Source organism: Haematobia irritans, chromosome 3 (genome assembly GCF_050003625.1).
Source record: "Haematobia irritans isolate KBUSLIRL chromosome 3, ASM5000362v1, whole genome shotgun sequence".
Classification (NCBI taxonomy): domain Eukaryota; kingdom Metazoa; phylum Arthropoda; class Insecta; order Diptera; family Muscidae; genus Haematobia; species Haematobia irritans.
Genome location: NC_134399.1, coordinates 63,852,299 through 63,875,742, shown reverse-complemented (window position 1 = coordinate 63,875,742; position 23,444 = coordinate 63,852,299). Strand labels below are relative to the sequence as shown.

The window sequence follows — 23,444 nt, the reverse complement described above, 5'->3', positions numbered from 1 at the left end:
AAGCTACAGATGTTTCAATGTGTTGTTATGACATCTTTTGAGTTAGAGAGCAAAATAAGCTACACAGATGGATGGAGACCCCTCGAAATTGGCATGCAGAAAGATATGCTACTCGATGATCTGCCTTCATATCATTTGCCTATTCTCCCAAGCGTTTATCATTCACACGAAGAAAAAATGCTTTGGCTTTTGACCATTCGCTTTGATTTCTGTTGGCTTTGATGGTGTTGTAAGTGAAATGTTCGATGATGATCCAAACTATGGCAGTATAAATGTTTAGGGCCAACACATGAAGATCATCAGTTGAGTCTTTACATTCGTGTGCTAAACAATCATTTTCCTAAGCTTACGCACTGAATTCAAAATGGTTAGTAATGAAAATATTCAACAAAGAAAAAGAAAAAATTTTAAATCCTATCAAAAAAGGAGAAAATACATTTATAACGGATTAATTAAAAAATATCAAAATTTCCTTATTGAAATCAAGTGATTGTGTTTAAATTTTGAAATAAAAATAAAATGTGTGCAAAATTTCAAAAATCAGTTAACAAAGTTCTAATCGTCTCCTAGATCCAAAAGCAGGGCTATTTTTCTCCGAAACGAAATGTAAAACCAACGAGTGTTTCATTTTCGATTAAAAGTCTTTCGTTAGAAATAAGGGAGCCACCGTGGTGCAATGGTTAGCATGCCCGCCTTGCATACAAAAGGTCGTGGGTTCGATTCCTGCTTCGACCGAACACCAAAAAGTTTTTCAGCGGTGGATTATCCCACCTCAGTAATGCTGGTGACATTTCTGAGGGTTTCAAAGCTTCTCTAAGTGGTTTCACTGCAATGTGGAACGCCGTTCGGACTCGGCTATAAAAAGGTGGTCCCTTGTCATTGAGCTTAACATGGAATCGGGCAGCACTCAGTGATAAGAGAGAAGTTCACCAATGTGGTATCACAATGGACTGAATAGTCTAAGTGAGCCTGATACATCGGGCCGATACCTAACATAACCTTCGTTAGAAATAAACAAAGCTCGTTGACGACAGACGGAAAAAAATCATTCTACGCATGAGTTAAAACTAAAAAAAATATAAAAATATTGTCTTAAAGTGAAATATTATGCAACTTAAATTTTTGGAAACGCAAATTACACTATATTAAAGACAAATTTCATTAAAATATTCTTTATTTTAATTTAAAGAAATTTCCTAAACTTTGCTTTAATTTTTTTATTCCTAACTGTAATATGGGATATATAGGCAACATGATAGGTCATTTCGACTACGCTATAAAAAACAGTCATTGAGCTAATGATAGAATTGGGCAGCACTCTGTGTTGAAAGAAAAGTTCACCATTGCGGTAACACAATAGACTATATAGTCCAAGTATGTCTGAAACATCGGGTTATATTGAAAAGAGGATTCAGTTTTCCCTGTCTCAGGTCCGTTGACATACACCTAAGCCAGTATTTGGCTTGTTGTGTTCTCTAACTACTTCGTTCCATCGTACCCTTCTTTTATTCGAGGAACTCTGTGTCTCTGACGAATTCCTTAATTTGTTTCCATTCTCTGTTTCCAAACTCTTCACTCTTGCCTAGTAAAAGCAGGACAGTTACAAAGGTAGTATTCCAGGTCTCTTCATCATCGAAACCCACCCAACACGCCCCATCATATGTGCTCCAACTCGGCATAGGTGTGCTCTCAATACTATGTGCACGGCCCTCCTGACGGTCGTTCTACCTTCCTTGAGTAATTCTCCAGTTTTTTTTTATCGAGTCACCCCATAGTATTTACGTGGCCCTTCCGAGCATTGAATTGGTCCACATCGCTTTATGTGTCCCCCACCCCCCCCCCCCTTCATACCACTCGGTATTCCGTTGTAGCACCCACTTACGCCTATTGGATTGTGCTGTGGTCCAGCAATTGGAATAGGATCTCGGTGACTGAATCTTCCACATGTACGATCAGTTACGTCCTTCCACCCATCTTAACAGTAATTTCCCTTTGGTATCTGTTTTGTGGACCCATTTTCCTATGCTAATCTTACTGGTGCCAGAATGTCGCACTTGGCAAACATGGCCACCTCAGTCGCCCCTATTATCAGTTGATGGTTCGTCATAGTTTGTGTTTCCGTCCATTCTCCCAACATCTTCAATGTCATCGCAGCCATGGCGGCTACTCTTTTGATCTAAACCTCTATAGCCAGAAGTCCAGTATCGTCTCCAAGGCTCTGGTTCACATGGTCTTCATTGCCCCACTTATACAAAGACAAGATGTCCGTTGATGTGGCTCTTACAATTCAGTTTCCTATCTAAGGTTACTCCTAAGTAATTTATTTTATCAGAAACTGGTATCGTCTTGTCCAAACAGCTGGGTTTAATAAATTGGGCAATTTTAGTCCTTCTAGTGAATAGGCATACCTATGTCTTCTCCGGGTCAAGATTCAGGCCCCTGGGTCTTGCCAAGTCATATGACATCATCAGACCCTTTCCGCCCTCCTGCAGAGTTTGTTGGGATTCGTTCCCAGCAGAAGTATTATGACATTGTCATCACCTAACCTATGGTTGCATAGCTCGTCATACATTCGATTTTATTTTCCTTTAAAGAAAATACGTTATAGGAAAGGGGAATTACGTTTGTCCAAAATTTCGTTCCAGAGACAAATATTTCTACTTCGGATGTTACTTTGTGGATATATGGCAAAATTCCATAAAAGAGATCTGTATCCTAATTTTAATTTTATGAAGTTTAGGTTCAAAGCTAAATAACTCGGAATCAATGCAAAAATCCTTCTGGCACAGTAAAAAACTTTTGGAGGAAGTAAACTTGTTTTTGGGAAAGAACATCAAACATATTTCAAAGGAATATAACTTTAACTGAGGGATAAAAAATCAAAAAATAAGTTTCTGAAATCTAAGGAAGTAAAACTTTAAAATTAATTATAAAGGTTTTGTTAACAAAAATGGATTTGTGTTTTATATTGTACAAATTAGGTGTCCTCAATTCAGGATACATAATCCTTCGGGCAATATTGGTTTGAGTGTATGAAGACCACCAATGACTTTCCTCCTCCCTTATGTTAGCTTTCTATATGTGTGTGCTAATGATTTACTCTTTTTGATCTCCCTTCTTACAGAAACTCTTTATCGTTTGCGGTTTACTAGCTATGGCCTCATTGGCTTCGGCCGATGTTAGCCATTTGGGCAAATACAATTATCCTGCTCCAGCATCTAGCTCTAGCTCCACCGAAGTTGCAACCTATGCCCCACAACATGCTCAAAGCTATAGCTCGCAATTCACCCCCTCCCAGTCTCAGGCTCATGTTGAGTCGATCAGACCTTCGGTACCAATTGCCAGCTTCTCGCTTCAACAAACTAGTGGTGGTGCTAGTGCTGAAGCTTCCGCTGGTAGTTACTCAACTGCTCAATCCAGTTCATCCTCCTCATATGGTGCATCTGTGCAACAACAACAAAGTTATTCTGCCCCAGCCTCTTCCAGTGGTGGTTCACACAATGCCTATTTGCCACCAGCACCAGAACAACAACAATCCTATGAATCTGGAAGTGATTCGGGATCTTATAACTACCAACAACCAGCTGCTCCAGCCCAACAAAGCTACTCTGCCCCTGCTGCTGTAGCCCAACAATCTTACTCTGCTCCAGCCCCAGCTCCAGTGCAACAAAGCTACTCTGCCCCAGCTGCTGCTCCTGTGCAACAATCTTACTCTGCTCCAGCCCCAGCACCTGTCCAACAATCCTATGCTGCTCCAGCTGCCGTGCAACAACAATCTTACTCTGCTCCCGCTCCAGCTTCCGCCCAACAATCGTACTCTGCTCCAGCCGCTGCTGCCCCAGCTGGTTCTTATAACTATCAGGCTCCTGCTCAACAATCTTACTCTGCTCCTGCTGCTGCTCCTGTTCAACAATCATACTCTGCTCCTGCCCCAGCTCCAGTTCAACAATCTTACTCAGCTCCAGCTGCTGCTCCTGTGCAACAACAGTCTTACTCTGCTCCTGCCCCAGCTCCAGTTCAACAGTCTTACTCTGCTCCAGCTGCTGTTTCCCCTGCTCCTGCCCAGCAATCTTATTCCGCTCAAGCTAATGCCCAAGCTGATAATGGTTCATACAACTATCAGGCCCCAGCTCCAGCTCCCGTTCATCAATCTTACTCAGCTCCTGCTGCCCCAGCTCCAGTCCAACAATCTTACTCTGCCCCAGCTGCTGCTCCAGTTCAACAATCTTACTCCGCCCCTGCACCAGCTCCCGTTCAACAATCCTACTCTGCTCCAGCAGCAGCTCCTGCTCCACAAACTTACTCTGCTCCTGCCCCAGCTCCTGTACAACAATCCTACTCTGGTGCTAGCCAAGCTCAACAATCTTACAGCTCTTCCTCCGCTGCTGTAGAAAGTGGTTCTTACAACTATCAAGCTCCAGCTCAAGAGTCAACTTACTCTGCTCCAGCCCAGCAAAGCTATTCAGCTCCTGCCGCTGCTCCAGTTAGCCAAAGCTATTCTGCTCCTGCTCCAGCCCCTGTTCAACAGAGCTACTCTGCCCCAGCTCAACAATCTTACTCTGCGCCAGCTCAACAATCTTACTCGGCTCCAGCTGCCGCTCAACAATCTTACTCTGCTCCAGCTGCCGCTCAACAAACCTACTCTGCCCCAGCTCCCGTTCAACAATCATACTCTGCTCCAGCTGCTGCTGCCCCAGCCCAACAAACCTATTCCGCTCCTGCACCAGTTCAAGCTGATAATGGCTCTTACAACTATCAAAATCCTGCTCCTGCTCCTGCTCAGCAATCTTACACTTCTCATGCCTCTAGTGAAAGCCATTCTTCCCAGAACCATCAACACTCTGCCCCAGCATCTCAACACATCAGCTTCCCATCTTCATCAAGCCAGGATGCTGGTACAGTTTATGGTCAAAATGGCGGTTATGTCTATAGCAAGTATTAAATGTGAAAATAGCCAATAGATTTTCAATAGAAATTGAAAATTCAAAAAGGTTGTGATAGAGTCAGAGTTTTTGGAAAATTCTGAATGTTAAGAAGCTTTGTTGTTGTTACATATGTAGCATTTATTTTTGTTTTGTTTAATCGACATTTAGCTCAATTGTTTTGTTATTCATCGCATTACCCTAGTTTTAATTAATAAACGAATTTTTAGCATATTAATTTAATTATCTTTAATTTACAGAGGTTTTTGAGAAGCGTCTTGTGTATTGTTGCAGATGGTTAATAACATAAATGTAACATTGCATTTAGGACATCAAAACCCCCTCCTCAATGATACAGAAAAATACCACTTTGTCTTGGCTCTTTCTTAAATATTAAACTAAAAGGCTATCTAATCATATAGTGTTTGGAACATTGCATTTAAATATAATATATGTGGATACAAATACAAATTAGTTTAGAGAAGTCGTGTAAACATAGTTATGTGTAGAGATGACACACCACAGAGAGGTCAGAATGAGAGTGTACGGAAACAGAACTAAAGGCGCCGGAGAGAGTTGACGACAGAACTCAAGATAACACAGTGTTGCTCTGAAACAATTTAAGAGACATGTAGTGTTGTTGACAACTGTGCTTTTATTGGATGTGTGCACGTGTTTAATATTTTACTCACGCACTTTCACGACAGAAAAATCTTACTCACACACAATAGTTTTTGGTAGGACTCACGCACACTTACGAAAAGAAACTTTGTACTCATACACGAAAATCTTTTAAAGACTCACCCTCACGATTAGAAATGTCGTGACTCACAAAAAATGTCATGACTCACAAGAAATTCGGAAACTTACGAATAATTTCGTGAGTAATTTACCACTGAACCTGACGAGCATGATTAAAATCGAGAGCGTTATTAAATTCTTAACATACTAGGTTAGGTTAGGTTAAAGTGGCAGCCCGATTTGAAACACGCTCACATAGAATTCAGTTCATTGTGATACACATTAACTAAATGTACCTATTGCATATAAGCACTTCTAGTTTTTACCATTGAACCCATCCGTGTAACTAAAATTCGTAAGCGGGATTATTTTCGTGAGCGTAATTTTCAGATAATCATTACTCACACACACACTAAGATATTATAATAAAATAAAATAATAATAAAATATATTTTCGTGACTCACGTCTTTAAAGATACGGTCAAAATTTGGTCAAGGGAAAACGCGTGTAAATCGGTGAAATCGTTTATTTAAAAAATCAAATTAAATTTCTTTTTCAAGTTCAATTAGTATAAAATTCAGGAAAAATATTCAGTTAGGCTTTCGCTTTTCCAAGTCCGAATTGCCGGGCCTCACGCTTGACACCTGCCATCAGATTTTGTACAGCCACCTTGTCCACCTTCTTCGCCGCAGAAAGCCAGTTTGCCTTGAACTGCAGCTCGTCCTTAGCAGTTTTTTGGTCTTCTTTAGGTTCCGCTTGACAATATCCCAGTATTTCTCAATTGGGCGGAGCTCTGGCGTGTTGGGAGGGTTATTGTCCTTGGGAACCACCTGCACGTTGTTGGCGGCGTACCACTCCATGGCCGTTTTACCGTAATGGCAAGATGCCAAATCCGGCCAAAACAGTACGAAACAACTGTGTTTCTTCAGGAAAGGCAGCAGACGTTTATTCAAACACTCTTTCACGTAAATTTCTTGGTTGACAGTCCCTGTGCTTTTCAAGCCACAGGTACAGATGGCTTGCCAAACCAGATATTTCTTTGCGAACTTTGACAGTTTTATGTGCTTGAAAATATCTGCTACTTTTCCCCTTCCTTTCGCCGTATAAAGCTCCTGTCCCGGAAGCTGCTTGTAGTCGGCTTTGACGTAGGTTTCGTCGTCCATTAACCACGCAGTCAAACTTCGTCAGCATCGTCGTGTACAGCCTCCGGGATCGCGCTTTGGCCGTCGTATTTTGTTTATCATCGCGATTTGGAGTCACTACCTTCTTGTAAGTCGATAGTCCGGCTCGTTTTTTGGCTCGATGCACGGTTGTAGACGATACACCCAGCTTATTTGTGGCATCTCGGAGAGAGAGGTTAGGGTTTCGCTTGAAACTACCGGCAACTCTCTTTGTCGTCTCAGCGGCTTCCGGTTTTCGATTTCCCCCCGATCCAGACTTCCTGGCTGTCGACATACGTTCCCCAAACACTTTAATTACATTTGTAAAGGTTGATTTGGCAACTTTTAGCGATTTTGCCAGCTTTGCGTGCGAGTAGCTCGGATTTTCGCGATGCGCGAGCAAAATTTTGATACGCTGCTCTTCTTGCTTTGACGGCATTTTGACAACTGAAGAGTGAATTCCAAAATCAAAATAGGTGCAACATTCTACACACACACACCTTCAAAATGAGGAGTGTTCAGGTTTTTTTAATGCAAAATTGAAAGAAATACGTCAAGTTTATATTGACCAAATTTTGACCGTATCACCCTTTATAATGAAAATTTTCGTGAGTCACGACAATTTCGTGTCACGTGTACACCTCTAGCTTATATATGTGAATTAATTTTGACTATATGCCTTGTACGTTGACGTGGTTCCTTCAAACAATTTGATATGCTTACGGGGTGGCGGATATGTAAGGTAAAAAAGCAAAGCGCTATATGTTTTTAATTTTGAGATGCACGACACTTTGACATTTTTTAGCGCCATCTTTACTCTCCAAAATGCCAAAGGAACAAACCTTTGGCATTTTACGAAATTCGCGGATTGAATCATTTTTATACCCACCATCATAGAATGGTGACGGGGGTATAATAAGTTAGTCATTCCGTATATATATTTTTGATCAGGGAGAAATTCTAAGACTTAAGCATGTCCGTCTAAGATATAAGCATGTCCGTCTGTCTGTCTGTTGCAATCACGCTACATCCTTCAATAATGGCGCTATCGTCCTGAAATTTGGCACAGATTCGTCGTTTGTTTGCAGGCAGGTCAAGTTCGAAGATGGGCTATATCGGTCCAAGTTTTGATATAGTCCCCATATAAACCGACCTCCCGATTAGGGGTCTTGGGCTTATAAAAACCGCAGTTTTTATCCAATTTGCCTGAAATTGGAAATCTAGAGGTATTTTAGAACCATCAAAAAGTGTACCGAAAATGGTACCTATCGGTCCATGTTTTGGTATAGCTCCCATATAGACCGATCTCCCGATTTTACTTCTTGGGCTTCTATGTTAGGGCCGTAAAGAGGTATGCCGAAAATGGTGAGTATTGGTCCATGTTTTGATAAAGCCCCCATATAGACCCATCTCCCAATTTTACTTTTTGTAGAGGTATTCTAGAAAAATAAAGAGATGAAAATGGTGATTATCGGTCCATGTTTTGATATAGCCCCCATATAGACTGATCTCCCAAGAAGCTTCTAGAATCGGTAATTTTTACCCAATTTGCCTCAAATCGGAAATCTAGAGTTATTCTAGGAAAATAAAGAGATGTGCCGAAAATGGTAATGATCGAACCAGGTTTTGATATATCCCCCATATAAACCGGTTTATTGCAAAAATGTTATTTTGTTCTAGTTTATTTTTAAAATTTTGTAAGAAAATTTCCCCAGCCCAACGATTTTTTCTTTATTCCAAGTATGTCTCAAGAATTTTATGAATTAAATGGCAGTAAAATTTCAATGACATACAAATTTGTTTAATTCTAACTCAAACAGAAGAAGTTTTTCGTAAACTTCTTAAAAATAGTAAGAATGAAAATAAAGAAAAAAATCTTATGCACCAGATCATTCGCATTTTAACCACTCTGTAGTTGGTTAAAATGGGAAATGAACTGACGCCTAAGATTTTTTCTTTATTTTTAGTTCATTTTTGCTTTTCATGAAAGATGTATTTCGGAAATAGCAATGGTCCAAAAATGTCGGAAAATGTTTGTTAATTTAATGAATCTCAAAATTTGGAATACAATTTAGTTCAAGTTTCGCACGAGATAGTTCATTTCTCCCATAATGTAGTTTACTTTTTTCACAAGATGTTTGAGATTCCTCAAAAAACCGCAAACAAAGCAAATTCTTATAAATCCAGAATCTAATGTAGTCTCCATATACAGTGCACTCGCGGTAACGTGAAGTAATTAAAACCGAGAGAGTTCACGTTAGCGAAAATGTTCAGGTTAGCGAGCTTCAGCGAATTTCATAACAAAACATAGCCATATTCGGGAGTTTTACACGTTCTAGCGTGATAGTATTTTATTTTTATTAGTAATATTAAAAACTTAATTTAATTTCAATAATTAAAATTCACGAAAAAGCCAAACTAGATCACTAAAAAATTCCGCAAGTGTATCTGAAATTGTATTTGGCATTGTGAATCTGCCTTTAATGTCAAATTTCACGTTTTTCAGCATTACGGAGTAGTTGGTATAAGAAAAAGCGTGTTCACGTTGCCGCGAGTGCGGAAGCTCATTTTTGGAATCGTTCTTCTTGTGGTAGTATGTTTCTTGAACACGGAGCGTCAAAATGTCAATTCAAATGTTTTAGATTTGATCGTAGTCATAAGATTCTAACTACATCTCGAGATGTTCTTTATTAGTGTGAATGAAAAAATAAAGAACGCAGGTTCAAATCTCACCAACGACAATTTTTTTTATCAAATATTTTTCCAAAAGATGTTTTTCATTTTATACATCGTTTTTATTCTGTTATTTTTGGCGTATATATTTTTGTCATTTAAACTCAATAAAACATTGAAAACTCTAGTAATTTGCAAAACTTTTTCAAAAGAACTTCCAAGGAAGTGAACAGACACAGGTTAAATCCCGAGGTTGTGAACTTTTTTACTTAATTTTCATATATTATTTTTACTTTTTATACGCTCCACCATTGGATGGGGGGTATATTTACTTTCTCATTGCGTTTTTAACATTTTTTAACATATCGAAATATTGCTCTAAGACCCCATAAAGTATATATATTCTGGGCCGTGGTGAAATTCTGAATCGATCTTAACATGTCCGTCCATCCGTCTGTTGAAACCACGCTAACTTCCGAATGAAACAAGCTATCGACTTCAAAATTGGCACAAGTAGTTGTTATTGATGTAGGTCGGATGGTATTGCAAATGGGCCATATCGGTCCACTTTTACGTATAGCCCCCATATAAACGGACCCCCAAATTTGGCTTGCGAATCCTCTAAGAGAAGCAAATTTCATCCGATCCAATTGAAATTTGGTACATGGTGTTAGTATATGGTCTCTAACAACCATGTAAAAATTGGTCCATATCGGTCCATAATTATATATAGCCCCCATATAAACCGATCCCCCGATTTGGCTTGCGGAGCCTCTAAGAGAAGCAAATTTCATCCGATCCCGCTGGAATTTGGTACTTGGTGTAAGTATATGGTCTCTAATGACCATGCAAAAATTGGTCAACATCGGTCCATAATTATATATAGCCGCCATATAAACCGATCACCAAATTTGACCTCCGGAGCCCCTTGGAAGAGCAAAATTCATCCGATTCGGTTGAAATTTGGTACGTGATGTTAGTATATTGTATACAACGACCATGCAGGAATTGGTTCATATCAGTCCATAGTTATATATAGCTCCCATATAAACCGATCTCCAGATTTGACCTCCGGTGCCTTATGGAAATGCAAAATTCATACGATCTGGTTGAAATTTGGTCATGGTGGTAGTATATGATATTTAACAACCATGCCAAAAGTGGTCCATATCAGTCCATAATAATATATAATGTATAGCCCCCATATAAACCGATCCCTAGATTTGGTTTTGGAGCCTCTTGGAGGAGCAAATTTCATCCGAGTCAGTTGAAATTTGGTACATTGTGCTAGTATATGGCCGTTAACAACCATGCCTAACTAGGTCCATATCGGTCTATAGTTATATATAGCCCTCAGATAAACCGATCCCCAATCACACAAAATTGGTCCATATTAAGTTCATAATTGTACATAGCTCTCTACGTATCGTGCAAAAAGTCCATATCGATTCGTAATTATTTGTATTAGACTTACCTATACATAACATTTTTGTTTAATATATACCACGTATGGACTAACTCACAATTTAGAAAACGATTTTAGAAAGTTTTAAGATACCACAACCCAAGTAATTCGATTGTGGATGACATTCTTTCGTAGAAGTTTCTACGCAATCCATGGTGGAGGGTACATAAGATTCGGCCTGGCCGAACTTACGGCCGTATATACTTGTTTTTGTTGATATTCTAGTCATATTGCATTTAATTGTCCAAAATGTAAATTTTGACTTTAAACCGCCAAATAGCCTATTCTCTAAGACTGGTTTCAAAGAACTTTATCGGAAGTGGAAAAAATTCATGGAACTTCCAATTTTCTTATTGGGACTATAAAACAATCAAAAAGCGGCACTGTAAACAAATGTGAGGCCTCGACAAAAATTTTGCGAGAATTAAAAATGGAAGGTGGAAGACTGGAATCGCGATATATGATCAGATGAAATCAAAATGAATCATTTTCTATTTTTATTTTAGCGTGATATCAATACAGGCTGATTTAATATTCAAATCATTTAAACTACATATTATTATAGTATTCATTCGAGCTTATTGGACAAGAAGATTAAGGGAATGAATTGACACTATTAGGTTACTGAAAACAAAAAAAAAAATTGAAAAATTGAAAAAAAAATTGAATCTTATGTTCCCTCCACCAGGGATTGTGTAGAAACTTCTACTAAAGACGGTCATACAGAATTGAATTACTTGGTGCTAAGGGGTGCTTCATAAATTTTCTATAGAAATAAAATGTTGACAAAAATTTTACAGAAATAAAATTCTATAGAAATAAAATGTTGACAATATTTTCTATACTCGTATAATTATGAACCGATATAGATCAATTTTTGCATGGTTGTTAGAGACCATATACTAACACCATGCATTAAGTTTTAACCAGACCGGATGAATTTTGCTCCTTCAAGACGATCCGGAGGTCAAATCTGGGGATCGGTTTATATGGGGGCTATATATAATTATGGACCCATATGGACCAATTCTCTCATGGTTGTTAGAGACCATATATCGGATGAATTTTGCTGCTCCAAGAGGCTCCGAAAGTAAACTCTGGGGATCGGTTTATATGGGGCTATATATAATTATGGACCGATATAGACCAATTATTCCATGGTTGTTAGAGACCAACACCAGGTACCAAATTTCAACCTGATCGGATGAATTTTGCTCTTCCAAGAGGCTCCGGATGTCAAATTTGGGGATCGGTTTATATGGGGGCTATGTATAATTATGAACCGATATGGAACAATTTTTGAATGCTTGTTAGAAACCATATACTAACACTACGTTCCAAATTTCGGGCGGATCGGATGAAATATGCTTCTCTTTGAGGCTCCGCAAGCCAAATCTGGGATCGGTTTATATGGGGGCTATATATAATTATGGGCCCATGCGGACCAATTTTGTCACGGTTGTTAGAGACCATATACTAACACCACGTACCAAATTTCAGCCAGATCGGATAAATATGGTTCTTTTAGGGGCTCCGCAAGCCAAATCTGGGGGTCTGTTTATATGGGGACTACACGTAAAAGTGGACCGATATGGCCCATTTACAATGCCATCCGACCTACATCAATAACAACTACTTGTGCCAAGTTTCAAGTTGATAGCTTGTTTCGTTCGGAAGTTAGTGTGATTTCAACAGATGGACGGACGAACGGACGGACATGGCTAGTTCAACTCAGAATTTCACCACGACCCAGAATATATATACTTTATGGGGTCTTAGAGCAATATTTCGATGTATTACAAAATTATTTTTTGCAATTTATACTATTTTCGAATAATTTTGGAAATCTCAAATATATTATTTGTCCTTAGCGTATTTTATTGCGTAAACAACGAAAATCAAACGATTTTCAAATATCACATCCAGAGAACTTCTCGTGAATTAAGAATTAAGGCTATCCCTTTAAGATTTTTGACTAAACATTAAGAGTAATGAATTGGCAAGAAAATCCAATTTTGTTTTGCTAGGATGTTTGGGATAAGATAAATGTGACCTTGCTATAATTGCTAAATCAATTGAAAATATTTTACAATGTATTGAACTTCCTAAAATATCCAAATATTTTTAGCGGGAATCAAACATGTTTTGATATTCTACATACAACAATTTTGATATTCACAAAGCAATGGAAATACATTCGATTAAATTTATATAAATAATAATTATTTGTATATAATTATAAAAAACAAAAATCTTTGTATTTATTTTATCCGTTAGACCATATTTTACCATTGTGGTAAAATTACCTTATTCCGGTTTGTTTTCGATTGCAATTATAAATTCAAATAATTATTATCGTATTTTAGTAAAATATGAAACGATTACTCCAGATGGGAATTTTTTAGATCAATAGGGTGAAGCGCCACAACAAGTTCTGCATCTTAGATCGTAACAGCAATTCTGACTGCCATCAAATTGAAAATTTTGTATAAATATCGGTAATATAATCCAAATGAAATCAGTATCATCTTAATTAATAAAGAGGTTGAGAGAATTGTCAAAATGGTTAGTGGAATTTGAGGATTTTGTGCTATATCCTATAAGAATATCAAAAAAATTCAATATTCTCTTATGAGTTAATAAAGAATAAACAAAAAAATCAAGTCATTTAATATGTAGAAGTATAGACAAAAAAAAAATAATAATATTGTCCTGAACATTTATAACCGATTTCAAAATATATTGTGTTTAGTGTTGTATGCAATAGTGGACTTAGTGTTTGACCTACGAGGATTGATTAAACAAAACTATCATATTGTCAGATATGATGAGATATGATGCTGTGACCAGAAACCTCAAGAAAGAAATTCGTTACTTGGAGTGTTTTAATCCTTCTGTTGGATTGGCTCTATCGAAGAGATTGAACGATTCACTTTAAATTTTGTGTAAGGTAGTACTCGAATAAAGTTCCTAAAGGAGAGCCAATACGGTACAATGGTTTAGATGTCCACCTTGCATCGAATGGGTCATCGCTTTAATCCAATTTTCGACGGTTACATATTAGATAAGGTCGTCACCTGTGGTATTACAATGAACTACTTACGCTGTATGCGTATCTGTAATAACAGATAAACTCCTGATTGCACGCAGAGAAGGACTATGATCACTTCTAACATGTTTTCACTCCACAATGGTATTTGTTTGGATGGTGAACAATTAAAAGTTTTGCTCTTAAAACATGTATAGGGTACAATATTCCTTCTCTGGGTTCTTGCCATTGCACCTAGTGGGTTAATTGCGAATTGGAATGAAAAAATAGTTGATAACAGGAAAAGAAACACGTCAGTTATGATCACATCGGTTGATATATATGGCAGCTATAGCCAAATTTGAACCTATTTTTCCAAAATCAGTAGGCATTGAGTCGAAGTAAGAATCAAAGCCAAATTTGAGGACGATCGTACTTAAACTGCAAGCTGTACTTTATATACAACAAGTATATACGGCCGTAAGTTCGGCCAGGCCGAAGCTTATGTACCCTCCACCATGGATTGCGTAGAAACTTCTACTGAAGACTGTCATCCACAATCGAATTACTTGGATTGCGGTAAAACTTGCTGATGGCAAGGTATCTTCCTAACACCGTCTTCTAAATTGCAAGGTAGTCCATACGTGGTATATATTAAACTAAAAAAGGCCGATTAAATACGTATATAATTAAGTTTGACAAAATTTTCTATAGAAATAAAGTTTTGACAAAAGTTTCTATAGAAATAAAATTTTGACAACATTTTCTATAGAAGTAAAATTTGGACAAATTTTTCTATAGAAATAAAATCAAATTTGTACAAAATTTTCTATAGGAATAAAATTTGGACAAAATTTTCTATAGAAATAAAATTTTGACAAAATTTTCTATATAAATAAAATTTTGACAAAATTTTCTATAGACGTAAAATTTTGACAAAATTTTCTGTAGAAATAAAATTTTGACAAAATTTTCTATAGAAACAAAATTTTGACAACATTCTCTATAGAATTAAAATTTTGAAAACATTCCCTATAGAATTAAAATTTTGAAAACATTTTCTATAGAACTAAAATTTTGGCAAAATTTTCTATAAAAATAAAATTTGACAAAATTTTCTATAGGAATAAAATTTTGACAAAATTTTCTATAGAAATAACATTTTGATAAAATTTTCTATAGAAATAAAATTTTGGTATATTATTTTTGGCTCGAGTGGCAACCATGATCATGAACCGATATGGACCAATTTTTGTGTGATTGGGGATCGGCTATATATAACTATAGACCGATATGGACCAATTTTGGCATGGTTATAAGCGGCCATATACTAACACCATGTTCAAAATTTCAACCGAAGGAATTTTGCTCCTGGAAGAGGCTCCGGAGATCAAATCTGGGGAACGGTTTATATGGGGGCTATATATAATTATGAACCGATAGCGACCAATTTTTGCATGGTTGTTAGATACTATATACTAACATCACGTACCAAATTTCAACCGAATCGGATGAATTTTGCTCCCCCAAGAGGTTCCGGAGGTCAAATCTGGGGATCGATTTATATGGGGGCTATATATAATTATGGACCGATATGGACTAATTCTTGCATGTCTGTTAGCGATCACATACTAGCACCACGTTCCAAATTTCAACCGGATCGGATGAATTTTACTCCTACAAGAGGCTCCGGAGGTCAAATCTGGGGATCGGTTTATATGGGGGCTATATATAATTATGGGCCGATATGGACCAATTTTTGCATGGTTGTTAGAGACCATAAACTAACACCACGTACCACATTTCAACCGGATTGGATGAATTTTGCTCCTCTAAGGGCTCCGAAGGTCAAATCTGGGGATCGGTTTATATGGGGGCTATATATAATTATGGACCGATATGGACCAATTTTTGCATGGTTGCTAGAGACCATATACTTACATCATGTACCAAATTTGAGCCAGATCGGATGAAATATGTTACTCTTAGAGGCTCCACAAGCCAAATTTGGGGGTCCGTTTATATGGGGGCTATACATAAAAGTGGACCGATATGGCCCATTTGCAATACCATCCGACCTACATCAATAACAACTACTTGTGCCAAGTTTGAGGTCGCTAGCTTGTTTCGTTCGGAAGTTAGTGTGATTTCAACAGACGGTCGGACGGACAAATCAAATATTATAGTTTCCTTTCAAATGTCAGGGGGGTTTGATGGCAGATATTCTCCCAAGCAGAGCAGTTCAGCCAGTACATTTCCCGAAACAAATTTAAAGATTGTACCTATGAAGCCACCGTGGTGCAATGATTAGCATGCCCGCCTTGCATACACAAGGTCGTGGGTTCGATTCCTGCTTCGACCGAACACCAAAAAGTTTTTCAGCGATGGATTATCCCACCTCAGTAATGCTGGTGACATTTCTGAGGGTTTCAAAGCTAAGTGGATTCACTGCATGTAGAAAGCCGTTCGGACTCGGCTATAAAAAGGAGGTCCCTTGTCATTGACCTTAACATGGAATCGGGCAGCACTCAGTGATAAGAGAGAAGTTCACCAATGTGGTATCACAATGGACTGAATAGTCTAATTGAGCCTGGGCTGCCACCTAACCTAAGACTATATCAGATTCTGGATTTATAAGAACCATTTTTGTTTGAGTTTTAGAGGAATCATTATCATCTCTTGTTAGAGTGCAAGAAAATGATGAAATAACGCCTTGATTAAAAATCTAAAATCTGTAGATTTTCACACCCAATATTTAAATGATTACGAGAAGTAATCTGAAAGTTTTACATTCAGTTTCAAGGAATTTCCAATAAGTAAAATCGGTCTATTGGATACCTTACCAAATGGACCGATAAAATTGAAATCTGATACACGTTTTTGTGGGTCTAAAACACCATTTTTAAAATTTCAGGCAAATCGGATAAAAACTACGGTTTCTAGAACACCATCGAGTTAAATCGGGAGATCGGTCTTATGGGGGCTATACTAGAATATGGGCCGATACTCACCGTTTTCGTCACACCTCTTAAATTGGGTAAAAACTACGGTTTCTAGATTCCTAAACAATAAAATTATTTCTTGCACACCTATTTATAGTCCTAAAAAACCTCCAGATTTTCAATTTCAGGCAAATTGAACAAAAACTCTGGTTTCTACACGCCCAAAAAGTAAAATCGGGAGATCGGTCGATATGGGGCCTATACTAAAACATTGCCCGATACTCAGCATTTTTGCCACACCTCTTTATGGTCCTAAAATACCTCTAGATTTCCAATTTGAGGCAAATTTGATAAAAACTACGGTTTCTATAAGCCCAAGAAATAAAATCGGGAGATCGATCTATATGGGGGCTATACCAAAACATGGACCGATGCTCACCATTTTTTACACCTGTTTGTGGGCCTAGAATACCTATAGATTTCCAACTTCAGGCAAATTGGATAAAAACTACGGTTTGTATAAGCCCAAGAACTCAAATCGGAAGGTCGGTTTATATGGGGACTATATCAAAACCTGGACCGATGAAGCCCATCTTTTAACTTAACCTGCCTGCAGACAAAAGACGAGTTTGTGCAAAATTTCAGCACGATTGCTTCATTATTGAAGACTTTAGCGTGATTACAACAGACAGACAGCCAAATAGGCAGACAGACGAGAAATTCTAAGACGATATAACCATGTTATATCGTCTTAGAATTTCTCCCTGATCAAGAGTATATATACTTTATATGGTCGGAAATCGATATTTCTATGTGTTACAAACGTAATGACCAACTTATTATACCCCCGTCACCATTCTATGGTGGTGGGTATAAAAAGATAAAATTACCCATTAAAACAAGTAAGGAAAGTCTAAAGTCGGGCGGGTCCGACTATATTATACCATGCACCACTTTGTAGATCTAAATGTTCGATACCATATCACATCCGTCAAATGAGTTGGGGGCTATATATAAAGGTTTGTCCCAAATACATATATTTAAAATCGATCTGGACAGAATTTGATAGACTTCTACAAAATCTGTAGACTCAAAATTTAATACACTAGGGTGGAACACAATGTTAGTAAAAACAAGTAAGGAAAGTCCAAAGTCACGCGGGGCCGACTATATTATACCCTGCACCACTTTGTAGATCTACATTTTCGATACCATATCACATCCGTCAAATGTGTTGGGTGCTATATATAAAGGTTTGTCCCAAATACATACATTTAAATATCACTCGATTTGGACAGAATTTGATAGACTTTTACCAAAACTATTGACTCAATATTTAAGTTGGCTAATGCACTAGGGTGGAACACAATTTTAGTAAAAAAAATATGGTAAACATTTAAATCTGAAGCAATTTTAAGGAAACTTCGCAAAAGTTTATTTATGATTTATCGCTCGATATATGTATTAGAAGTTTAGGAAAATTAGAGTCATTTTTACAACTTTTCGACTAAGCAGTGGCGAAAAAATGTTGGTGTTTTGACCATTTTTGTCGAAATCAGAAAAACATATAAAGGGTGATTTGTTAAGAGCTTGATAACTTTTTTTTTAAAAAAAACGCATAAAATTTGCAAAATCTCATCGGTTCTTTATTTGAAACGTTAGATTGGTCCATGACATTTACTTTTTGAAGATAATTTCATTTAAATGTTGACCGCGGCTGCGTCTTAGGTGGTCCATTCGGAAAGTCCAATTTTGGGCAACTTTTTCGAGCATTTCGGCCGGAATAGCCCGAATTTCTTCGGAAATGTTGTCTTCCAAAGCTGGAATAGTTGCTGGCTTATTTCTGTAGACTTTAGACTTGACGTAGCCCCACAAAAATAGTCTAAAGGCGTCAAATCGCATGATCTTGGTGGCCAACTTACCGGTCCATTTCTTGAGATGAATTGTTCTCCGAAGTTTTCCCTCAAAATGGCCATAGAATCGCGAGCTGTGTGGCATGTAGCGCCATCTTGTTGAAACCACATGTCAACCAAGTTCAGTTCTTCCATTTTTGGCAACAAAAAGTTTGTTAGCATCGAACGATAGCGATCGCCATTCACCGTAACGTTGCGTCCAACAGCATCTTTGAAAAAATACGGTCCAATGATTCCACCAGCGTACAAACCACACCAAACAGTGCATTTTTCGGGATGCATGGGCAGTTCTTGAACGGCTTCTGGTTGCTCTTCACTCCAAATGCGGCAATTTTGCTTATTTACGTAGCCATTCAACCAGAAATGAGCCTCATCGCTGAACAAAATTTGTCGATAAAAAAGCGGATTTTCTGCCAACTTTTCTAGGGCCCATTCACTGAAAATTCGACGTTGTGGCTCGTTAGTAAGTCTATTCATGATGAAATGTCAAAGCATACTGAGCATCTTTCTCTTTGACACCATGTCTGAAATCCCACGTGATCTGTCAAATACTAATGCATGAAAATCCTAACCTCAAAAGAATCACCCTTTATATGGGAGCTATATCTAAATCTGAACCGATTACAATCAAATTTGGCACGCATAGCTATAATGCTAATTCTACTCCCTGTGCAAAATTTCAACTAAATCGGAGTTAAAAATTGGCCTCTGTAGTCATATGAGTGTAAATCGGGCGAAAGCTATATATGGGAGATATATCTAAATCTGAACCGATTTCAACCAAATTTGGTACGCATAGCTACAATGCTAATTCTACTCCCTGTTCAAAATTTCAACTAAATCGGAGCAAAAAATTGGCCTCTGTGGTCATATGAGTGTAAATCGGGCGAAAGCTATATATGGGAGCTATATCTAAATCTGAGCCGATTTCAATAAAATTTGGCACACTTGACTACACTACTAATTGTACTCCTAGTGCAAAATTTCAACCAAATTGGGGTAAAACTCTGGCTTCTGGGACCATATTAGTCCATATCGGGCGAAAGATATATATGGGAGCTATATCTAAATCTGAACCGATTTCAATAAAATTTGGCACACTTGACTATAGTAACAATTGTTCTTCTTGTGCCAAATTTTAAGCAAATTAGGGCAAAACTCTGGCTTCTGGGCCATATAAGTCCATATCGGGCGAAACATACATATGGGAGCTATATCTAAATCTGCACCGATTTCTTCTATTCCGAGCCAAAACACATACTTGTGCCAAATTTGAAGTCGATTGGACTAAAACTGCAACCTAGACTTTGATTACAAAATGGCTATATCGATTCAGGAGCCCACCCTGAGCATTTTTGCCAGAGACACCATGTGTCTATCTCGTCTCCTTCTGGGTGTTGCAAACATATGCACTAACTTATAATACCCTGTTCCACAGTGTGGCGCAGGGTATAAATATGAAAAAAGCGAGTTATAAACAATTGTATTAAAAGAACTTCCTGTGTGGTTAAAATAGAAAACATCTTTGAGAGTACATTTTTAGAAGTGCTTTTAAAGTTGTGCCTTTGGATAAACTTCCTAATCTATTGCTGGGTAATGGAGCGATGTGATTCCTCCAAGTGAATTATTTTGCAGCTTATTACCACATGTCCACGGAGAAATACATACAATTCTCCAAATATCCTTTTACTAGACCAATCAGGTTTCCGTACACGGGCACGCAAATAGGAGGTTCTTCTACACATAGTGACAGACAGAGAAAAGTCACCATTCCTATGAAGATAACTTAATTTGAGATTCTACATTAAATTAAATTGCATCATACCATTTTATTTCTCCATTTCAAAATTCTGAATAAAAGTTAAATTTTTATTTTCATTCATTACAGAAAATATTTATTGCCGTGTTATTTGGCTTAATTGCCCTTGCTGCGGCAGATGTCAGTCATCTGTATTTACCACCTCATGAAAATCCCGCTACCCACCATTCATCTTCTGGCTCGTATGGAAGTCACTCATTCCCAGAGAGTTACACTTCCTCATTTGGATCAGGCTCCTATTCTAGTTATGGTGCATCGGAACCATCGAAATTGACTACATATACATCGGGATCCTATGGCGCTGAAATTTCTGCACCTTCATTTGAATTTAGTTCATTTGGTAGCGGTAGCTATTCGGCTCCATCAAGCTTTTTCAGTGCAGATGGCAGCTCTGGTCATAGTAGCGCTCACGCCGATCATGGTCATGATAATCATGGCCACGGTGGCCATGACAGTGGTCATGGACATCACGAAAGTCACCATGAAAGTCATGGCCACCAGGAAAGCCATGGTCATGATAGCCACGGACATGGACACGACAGTCACGGTCATCACCAGGAGAGTCATGGACACAGTCAAGATGGTCATGGAAGCCACGGACATGGTACTAGTGGTCACGATAGTCACGGTCATGATAGCCACGGTCACGATAGTCATGGTCACGATAGCCATGGTCACGACGGTCACGGTCATGGTAGTCAAGGCCACCATCAAGAGAGTCATGGCCATCACGAGAGTCACCATGAAAGTCACGGAAATAGTCAAGGAGGTCATGGTCACGATAGTCATGGTCATGACAGTCACCATGAAAGTCATGGCCATGATAGTCATGGTCACGCAAATCAAGGTCATGACAGTCATGGACATCATGAAGAAAGTCATGGACATCACGAGAGCCATCATGAAAGTCACGGTCATAGTCAAGGCGGTCATGACAGTCACGGTCATCATCAAGATAATCATGGCCATCACGAAAGCCACGGCCACGATAATCACGGTCATGATAGTCATGGACACGGAAGTCAAGGGCATGACAGTCACGGTCATCATCAAGAGAGTCATGGCCATCACGAGAGCCACCATGAAAGTCACGGTCATAGTCAAGGTGGTCACGGACATGATAGTCACGGCCATCATCAAGATAGTCATGGCCATCACGAAAGCCACGGCCACGATAATCACGGACATGATAGTCACGGTCACGGAAGTCAAGGACATGACAGTCATGGTCATCACGAGAACCACCATGAAAGTCACGGTCATAGTCAAGGCGGTCATGACAGCCACGGCCATCATCAAGATAGTCATGGGCATCACGAAAGCCACGGGAATGATAGTCATGGTCATGACAGTCATGGTCACCACGAAAGTCATCATGATAGCCACGGCCTTGACAGCCACGGCCATGACAGCCACGGCCGTGACAGCCATGGCCATGGTCACGGACATGATAGTTATGGCCATGAGAGCCAAGGCAGTCACACTCACGAAACCCATGAACATCATGGGACAAACTATGGCTCAAATGGTGGCTATATCTATTAGGAGGCTTCCCCGAAATGGCAAAACACAGGGAAATGAGAGGCGTTTTAAAAATTCATTATTTTATTGTTGACGATTGTATTCGATCACTCTCACCCTTAAATAAATACAAAATATTTTTCTTTTGCAATATCCGATTTTGATGATTTTCCATAGTCTTGACATTAATAAAATTCGAGGATACTGTATTCCATGGCTTCAAGTAGTGATTACCCGGTACCGGAGCATGAGGATAATCGATAATGAATTGATACCTTAATGGCTTATCTTCAGAGTCTTTCATAACCAAATCAGAGGGCTTAACAAAAATCATATCCGCTTCATTGTTGGCGATATCCAGAGCATTCGGTAGGCCTAAAGGTATAGCATGAGCTAAGCCATTCACGCCTATCAACCCGGTCAGAAGAATCTTCAGCAATAAATTCCACAAAAAATTTCTCATGTTCTACCTGTATCTGAAAGTAACACAAAATAAAATTAAATAATTATTTATCGTAAAACATTTGAGAAGAAAATAAAAGACATTTCGTTATTCTACTAACCTCCGTTGTTTTATCTCTTGCCTTCAGCCTTGTCTGTTGCTACTTAAATGCAAATCTCGACTAAATACTTGGATTGTTAGTCCACTTTCTTTTATATCGAACAGGTTCAGTTGTTTAATGGACGCTCACTTTGGCAGACCATTGACTTTTATCATGGCCATAAATACCCTACCCGCCTAAGGCGGTTTGTTTGGCCACTCGTGGTGTTAAAGAGAAGACGATTAGCAGATACACAAAGTTACATAAGTTCTTGATGTAATGCGTTCTACTGGGCATTTAGATTTGCGCATGCGCAACTGTGACAACAAGTCGCCTTACTTGCTTTTATGGGACAAAAACATTTTCTTGTTTCATTTCAATGAAGAAAGTGGAAGAGAAATATTGTTTTTGAGATAAAGTTTAATGCTGCACTTTCATTGCATGAATGTCTTTAAATGCAAATTTTCTACCTCAAATATTTTTTGCCAAAACTAAGTGCACAATGGGTTAGGAAATAAGTATGACTATAAGAAAAATGGGTGGAAAGCTTATGATGCGAAAGAAAACCAAAAGGCAGGGCATAATTCATGAACTCCGAGGGACTACGGCAAGATTATGAACACATAAAGAACATTTTATTAAAGTTAAGAACATTTTATTAAATAGTTAATTATTCTAATGAAACAAGTTGGCAGTGATATCTACACTCAAAAAGAA

General features: G+C 38.3%; 2 protein-coding genes across 3 annotated transcripts; one reads left to right on the top strand and one right to left on the bottom strand.

The window, feature by feature from the left end:
• Positions 1–310: 310 nt before the first annotated feature.
• On the top strand, positions 311–5,098 carry LOC142229550 (uncharacterized). The gene is made up of 2 exons (XM_075300116.1): positions 311–367; positions 3,125–5,098. Exons 1-2 carry the CDS (start codon positions 365–367, stop codon positions 4,940–4,942), a joined length of 1,821 nt encoding a protein of 606 aa, XP_075156231.1. The 5' UTR covers positions 311–364; the 3' UTR covers positions 4,943–5,098.
• A 17,144-nt stretch (positions 5,099–22,242) lies between these two features.
• On the bottom strand, positions 22,243–22,857 carry LOC142230369 (uncharacterized). Of its 2 annotated transcripts, none has more exons than XM_075301014.1 (2): positions 22,749–22,857; positions 22,243–22,661 (listed from the first exon to the last, which is right to left on the bottom strand). In XM_075301014.1, the coding sequence occupies exon 2, from the start codon at positions 22,646–22,648 to the stop codon at positions 22,265–22,267; it is 384 nt and encodes a 127-aa protein (XP_075157129.1). In that variant the 5' UTR covers positions 22,649–22,661; positions 22,749–22,857; the 3' UTR covers positions 22,243–22,264. The 2 variants fall into 2 exon arrangements, with proteins under 2 accessions (XP_075157129.1, XP_075157130.1); XM_075301015.1 differs by having other exon boundaries at positions 22,243–22,655; positions 22,749–22,853.
• Positions 22,858–23,444: the final 587 nt, after the last annotated feature.

Coding starts and splice junctions, on each gene's coding strand:
- LOC142230369 (XM_075301014.1), bottom strand. CDS start 22,648: ATGAGAAATTTTTTGTGGAATTTATTGCTGAAGATTCTTCTGACCGGG.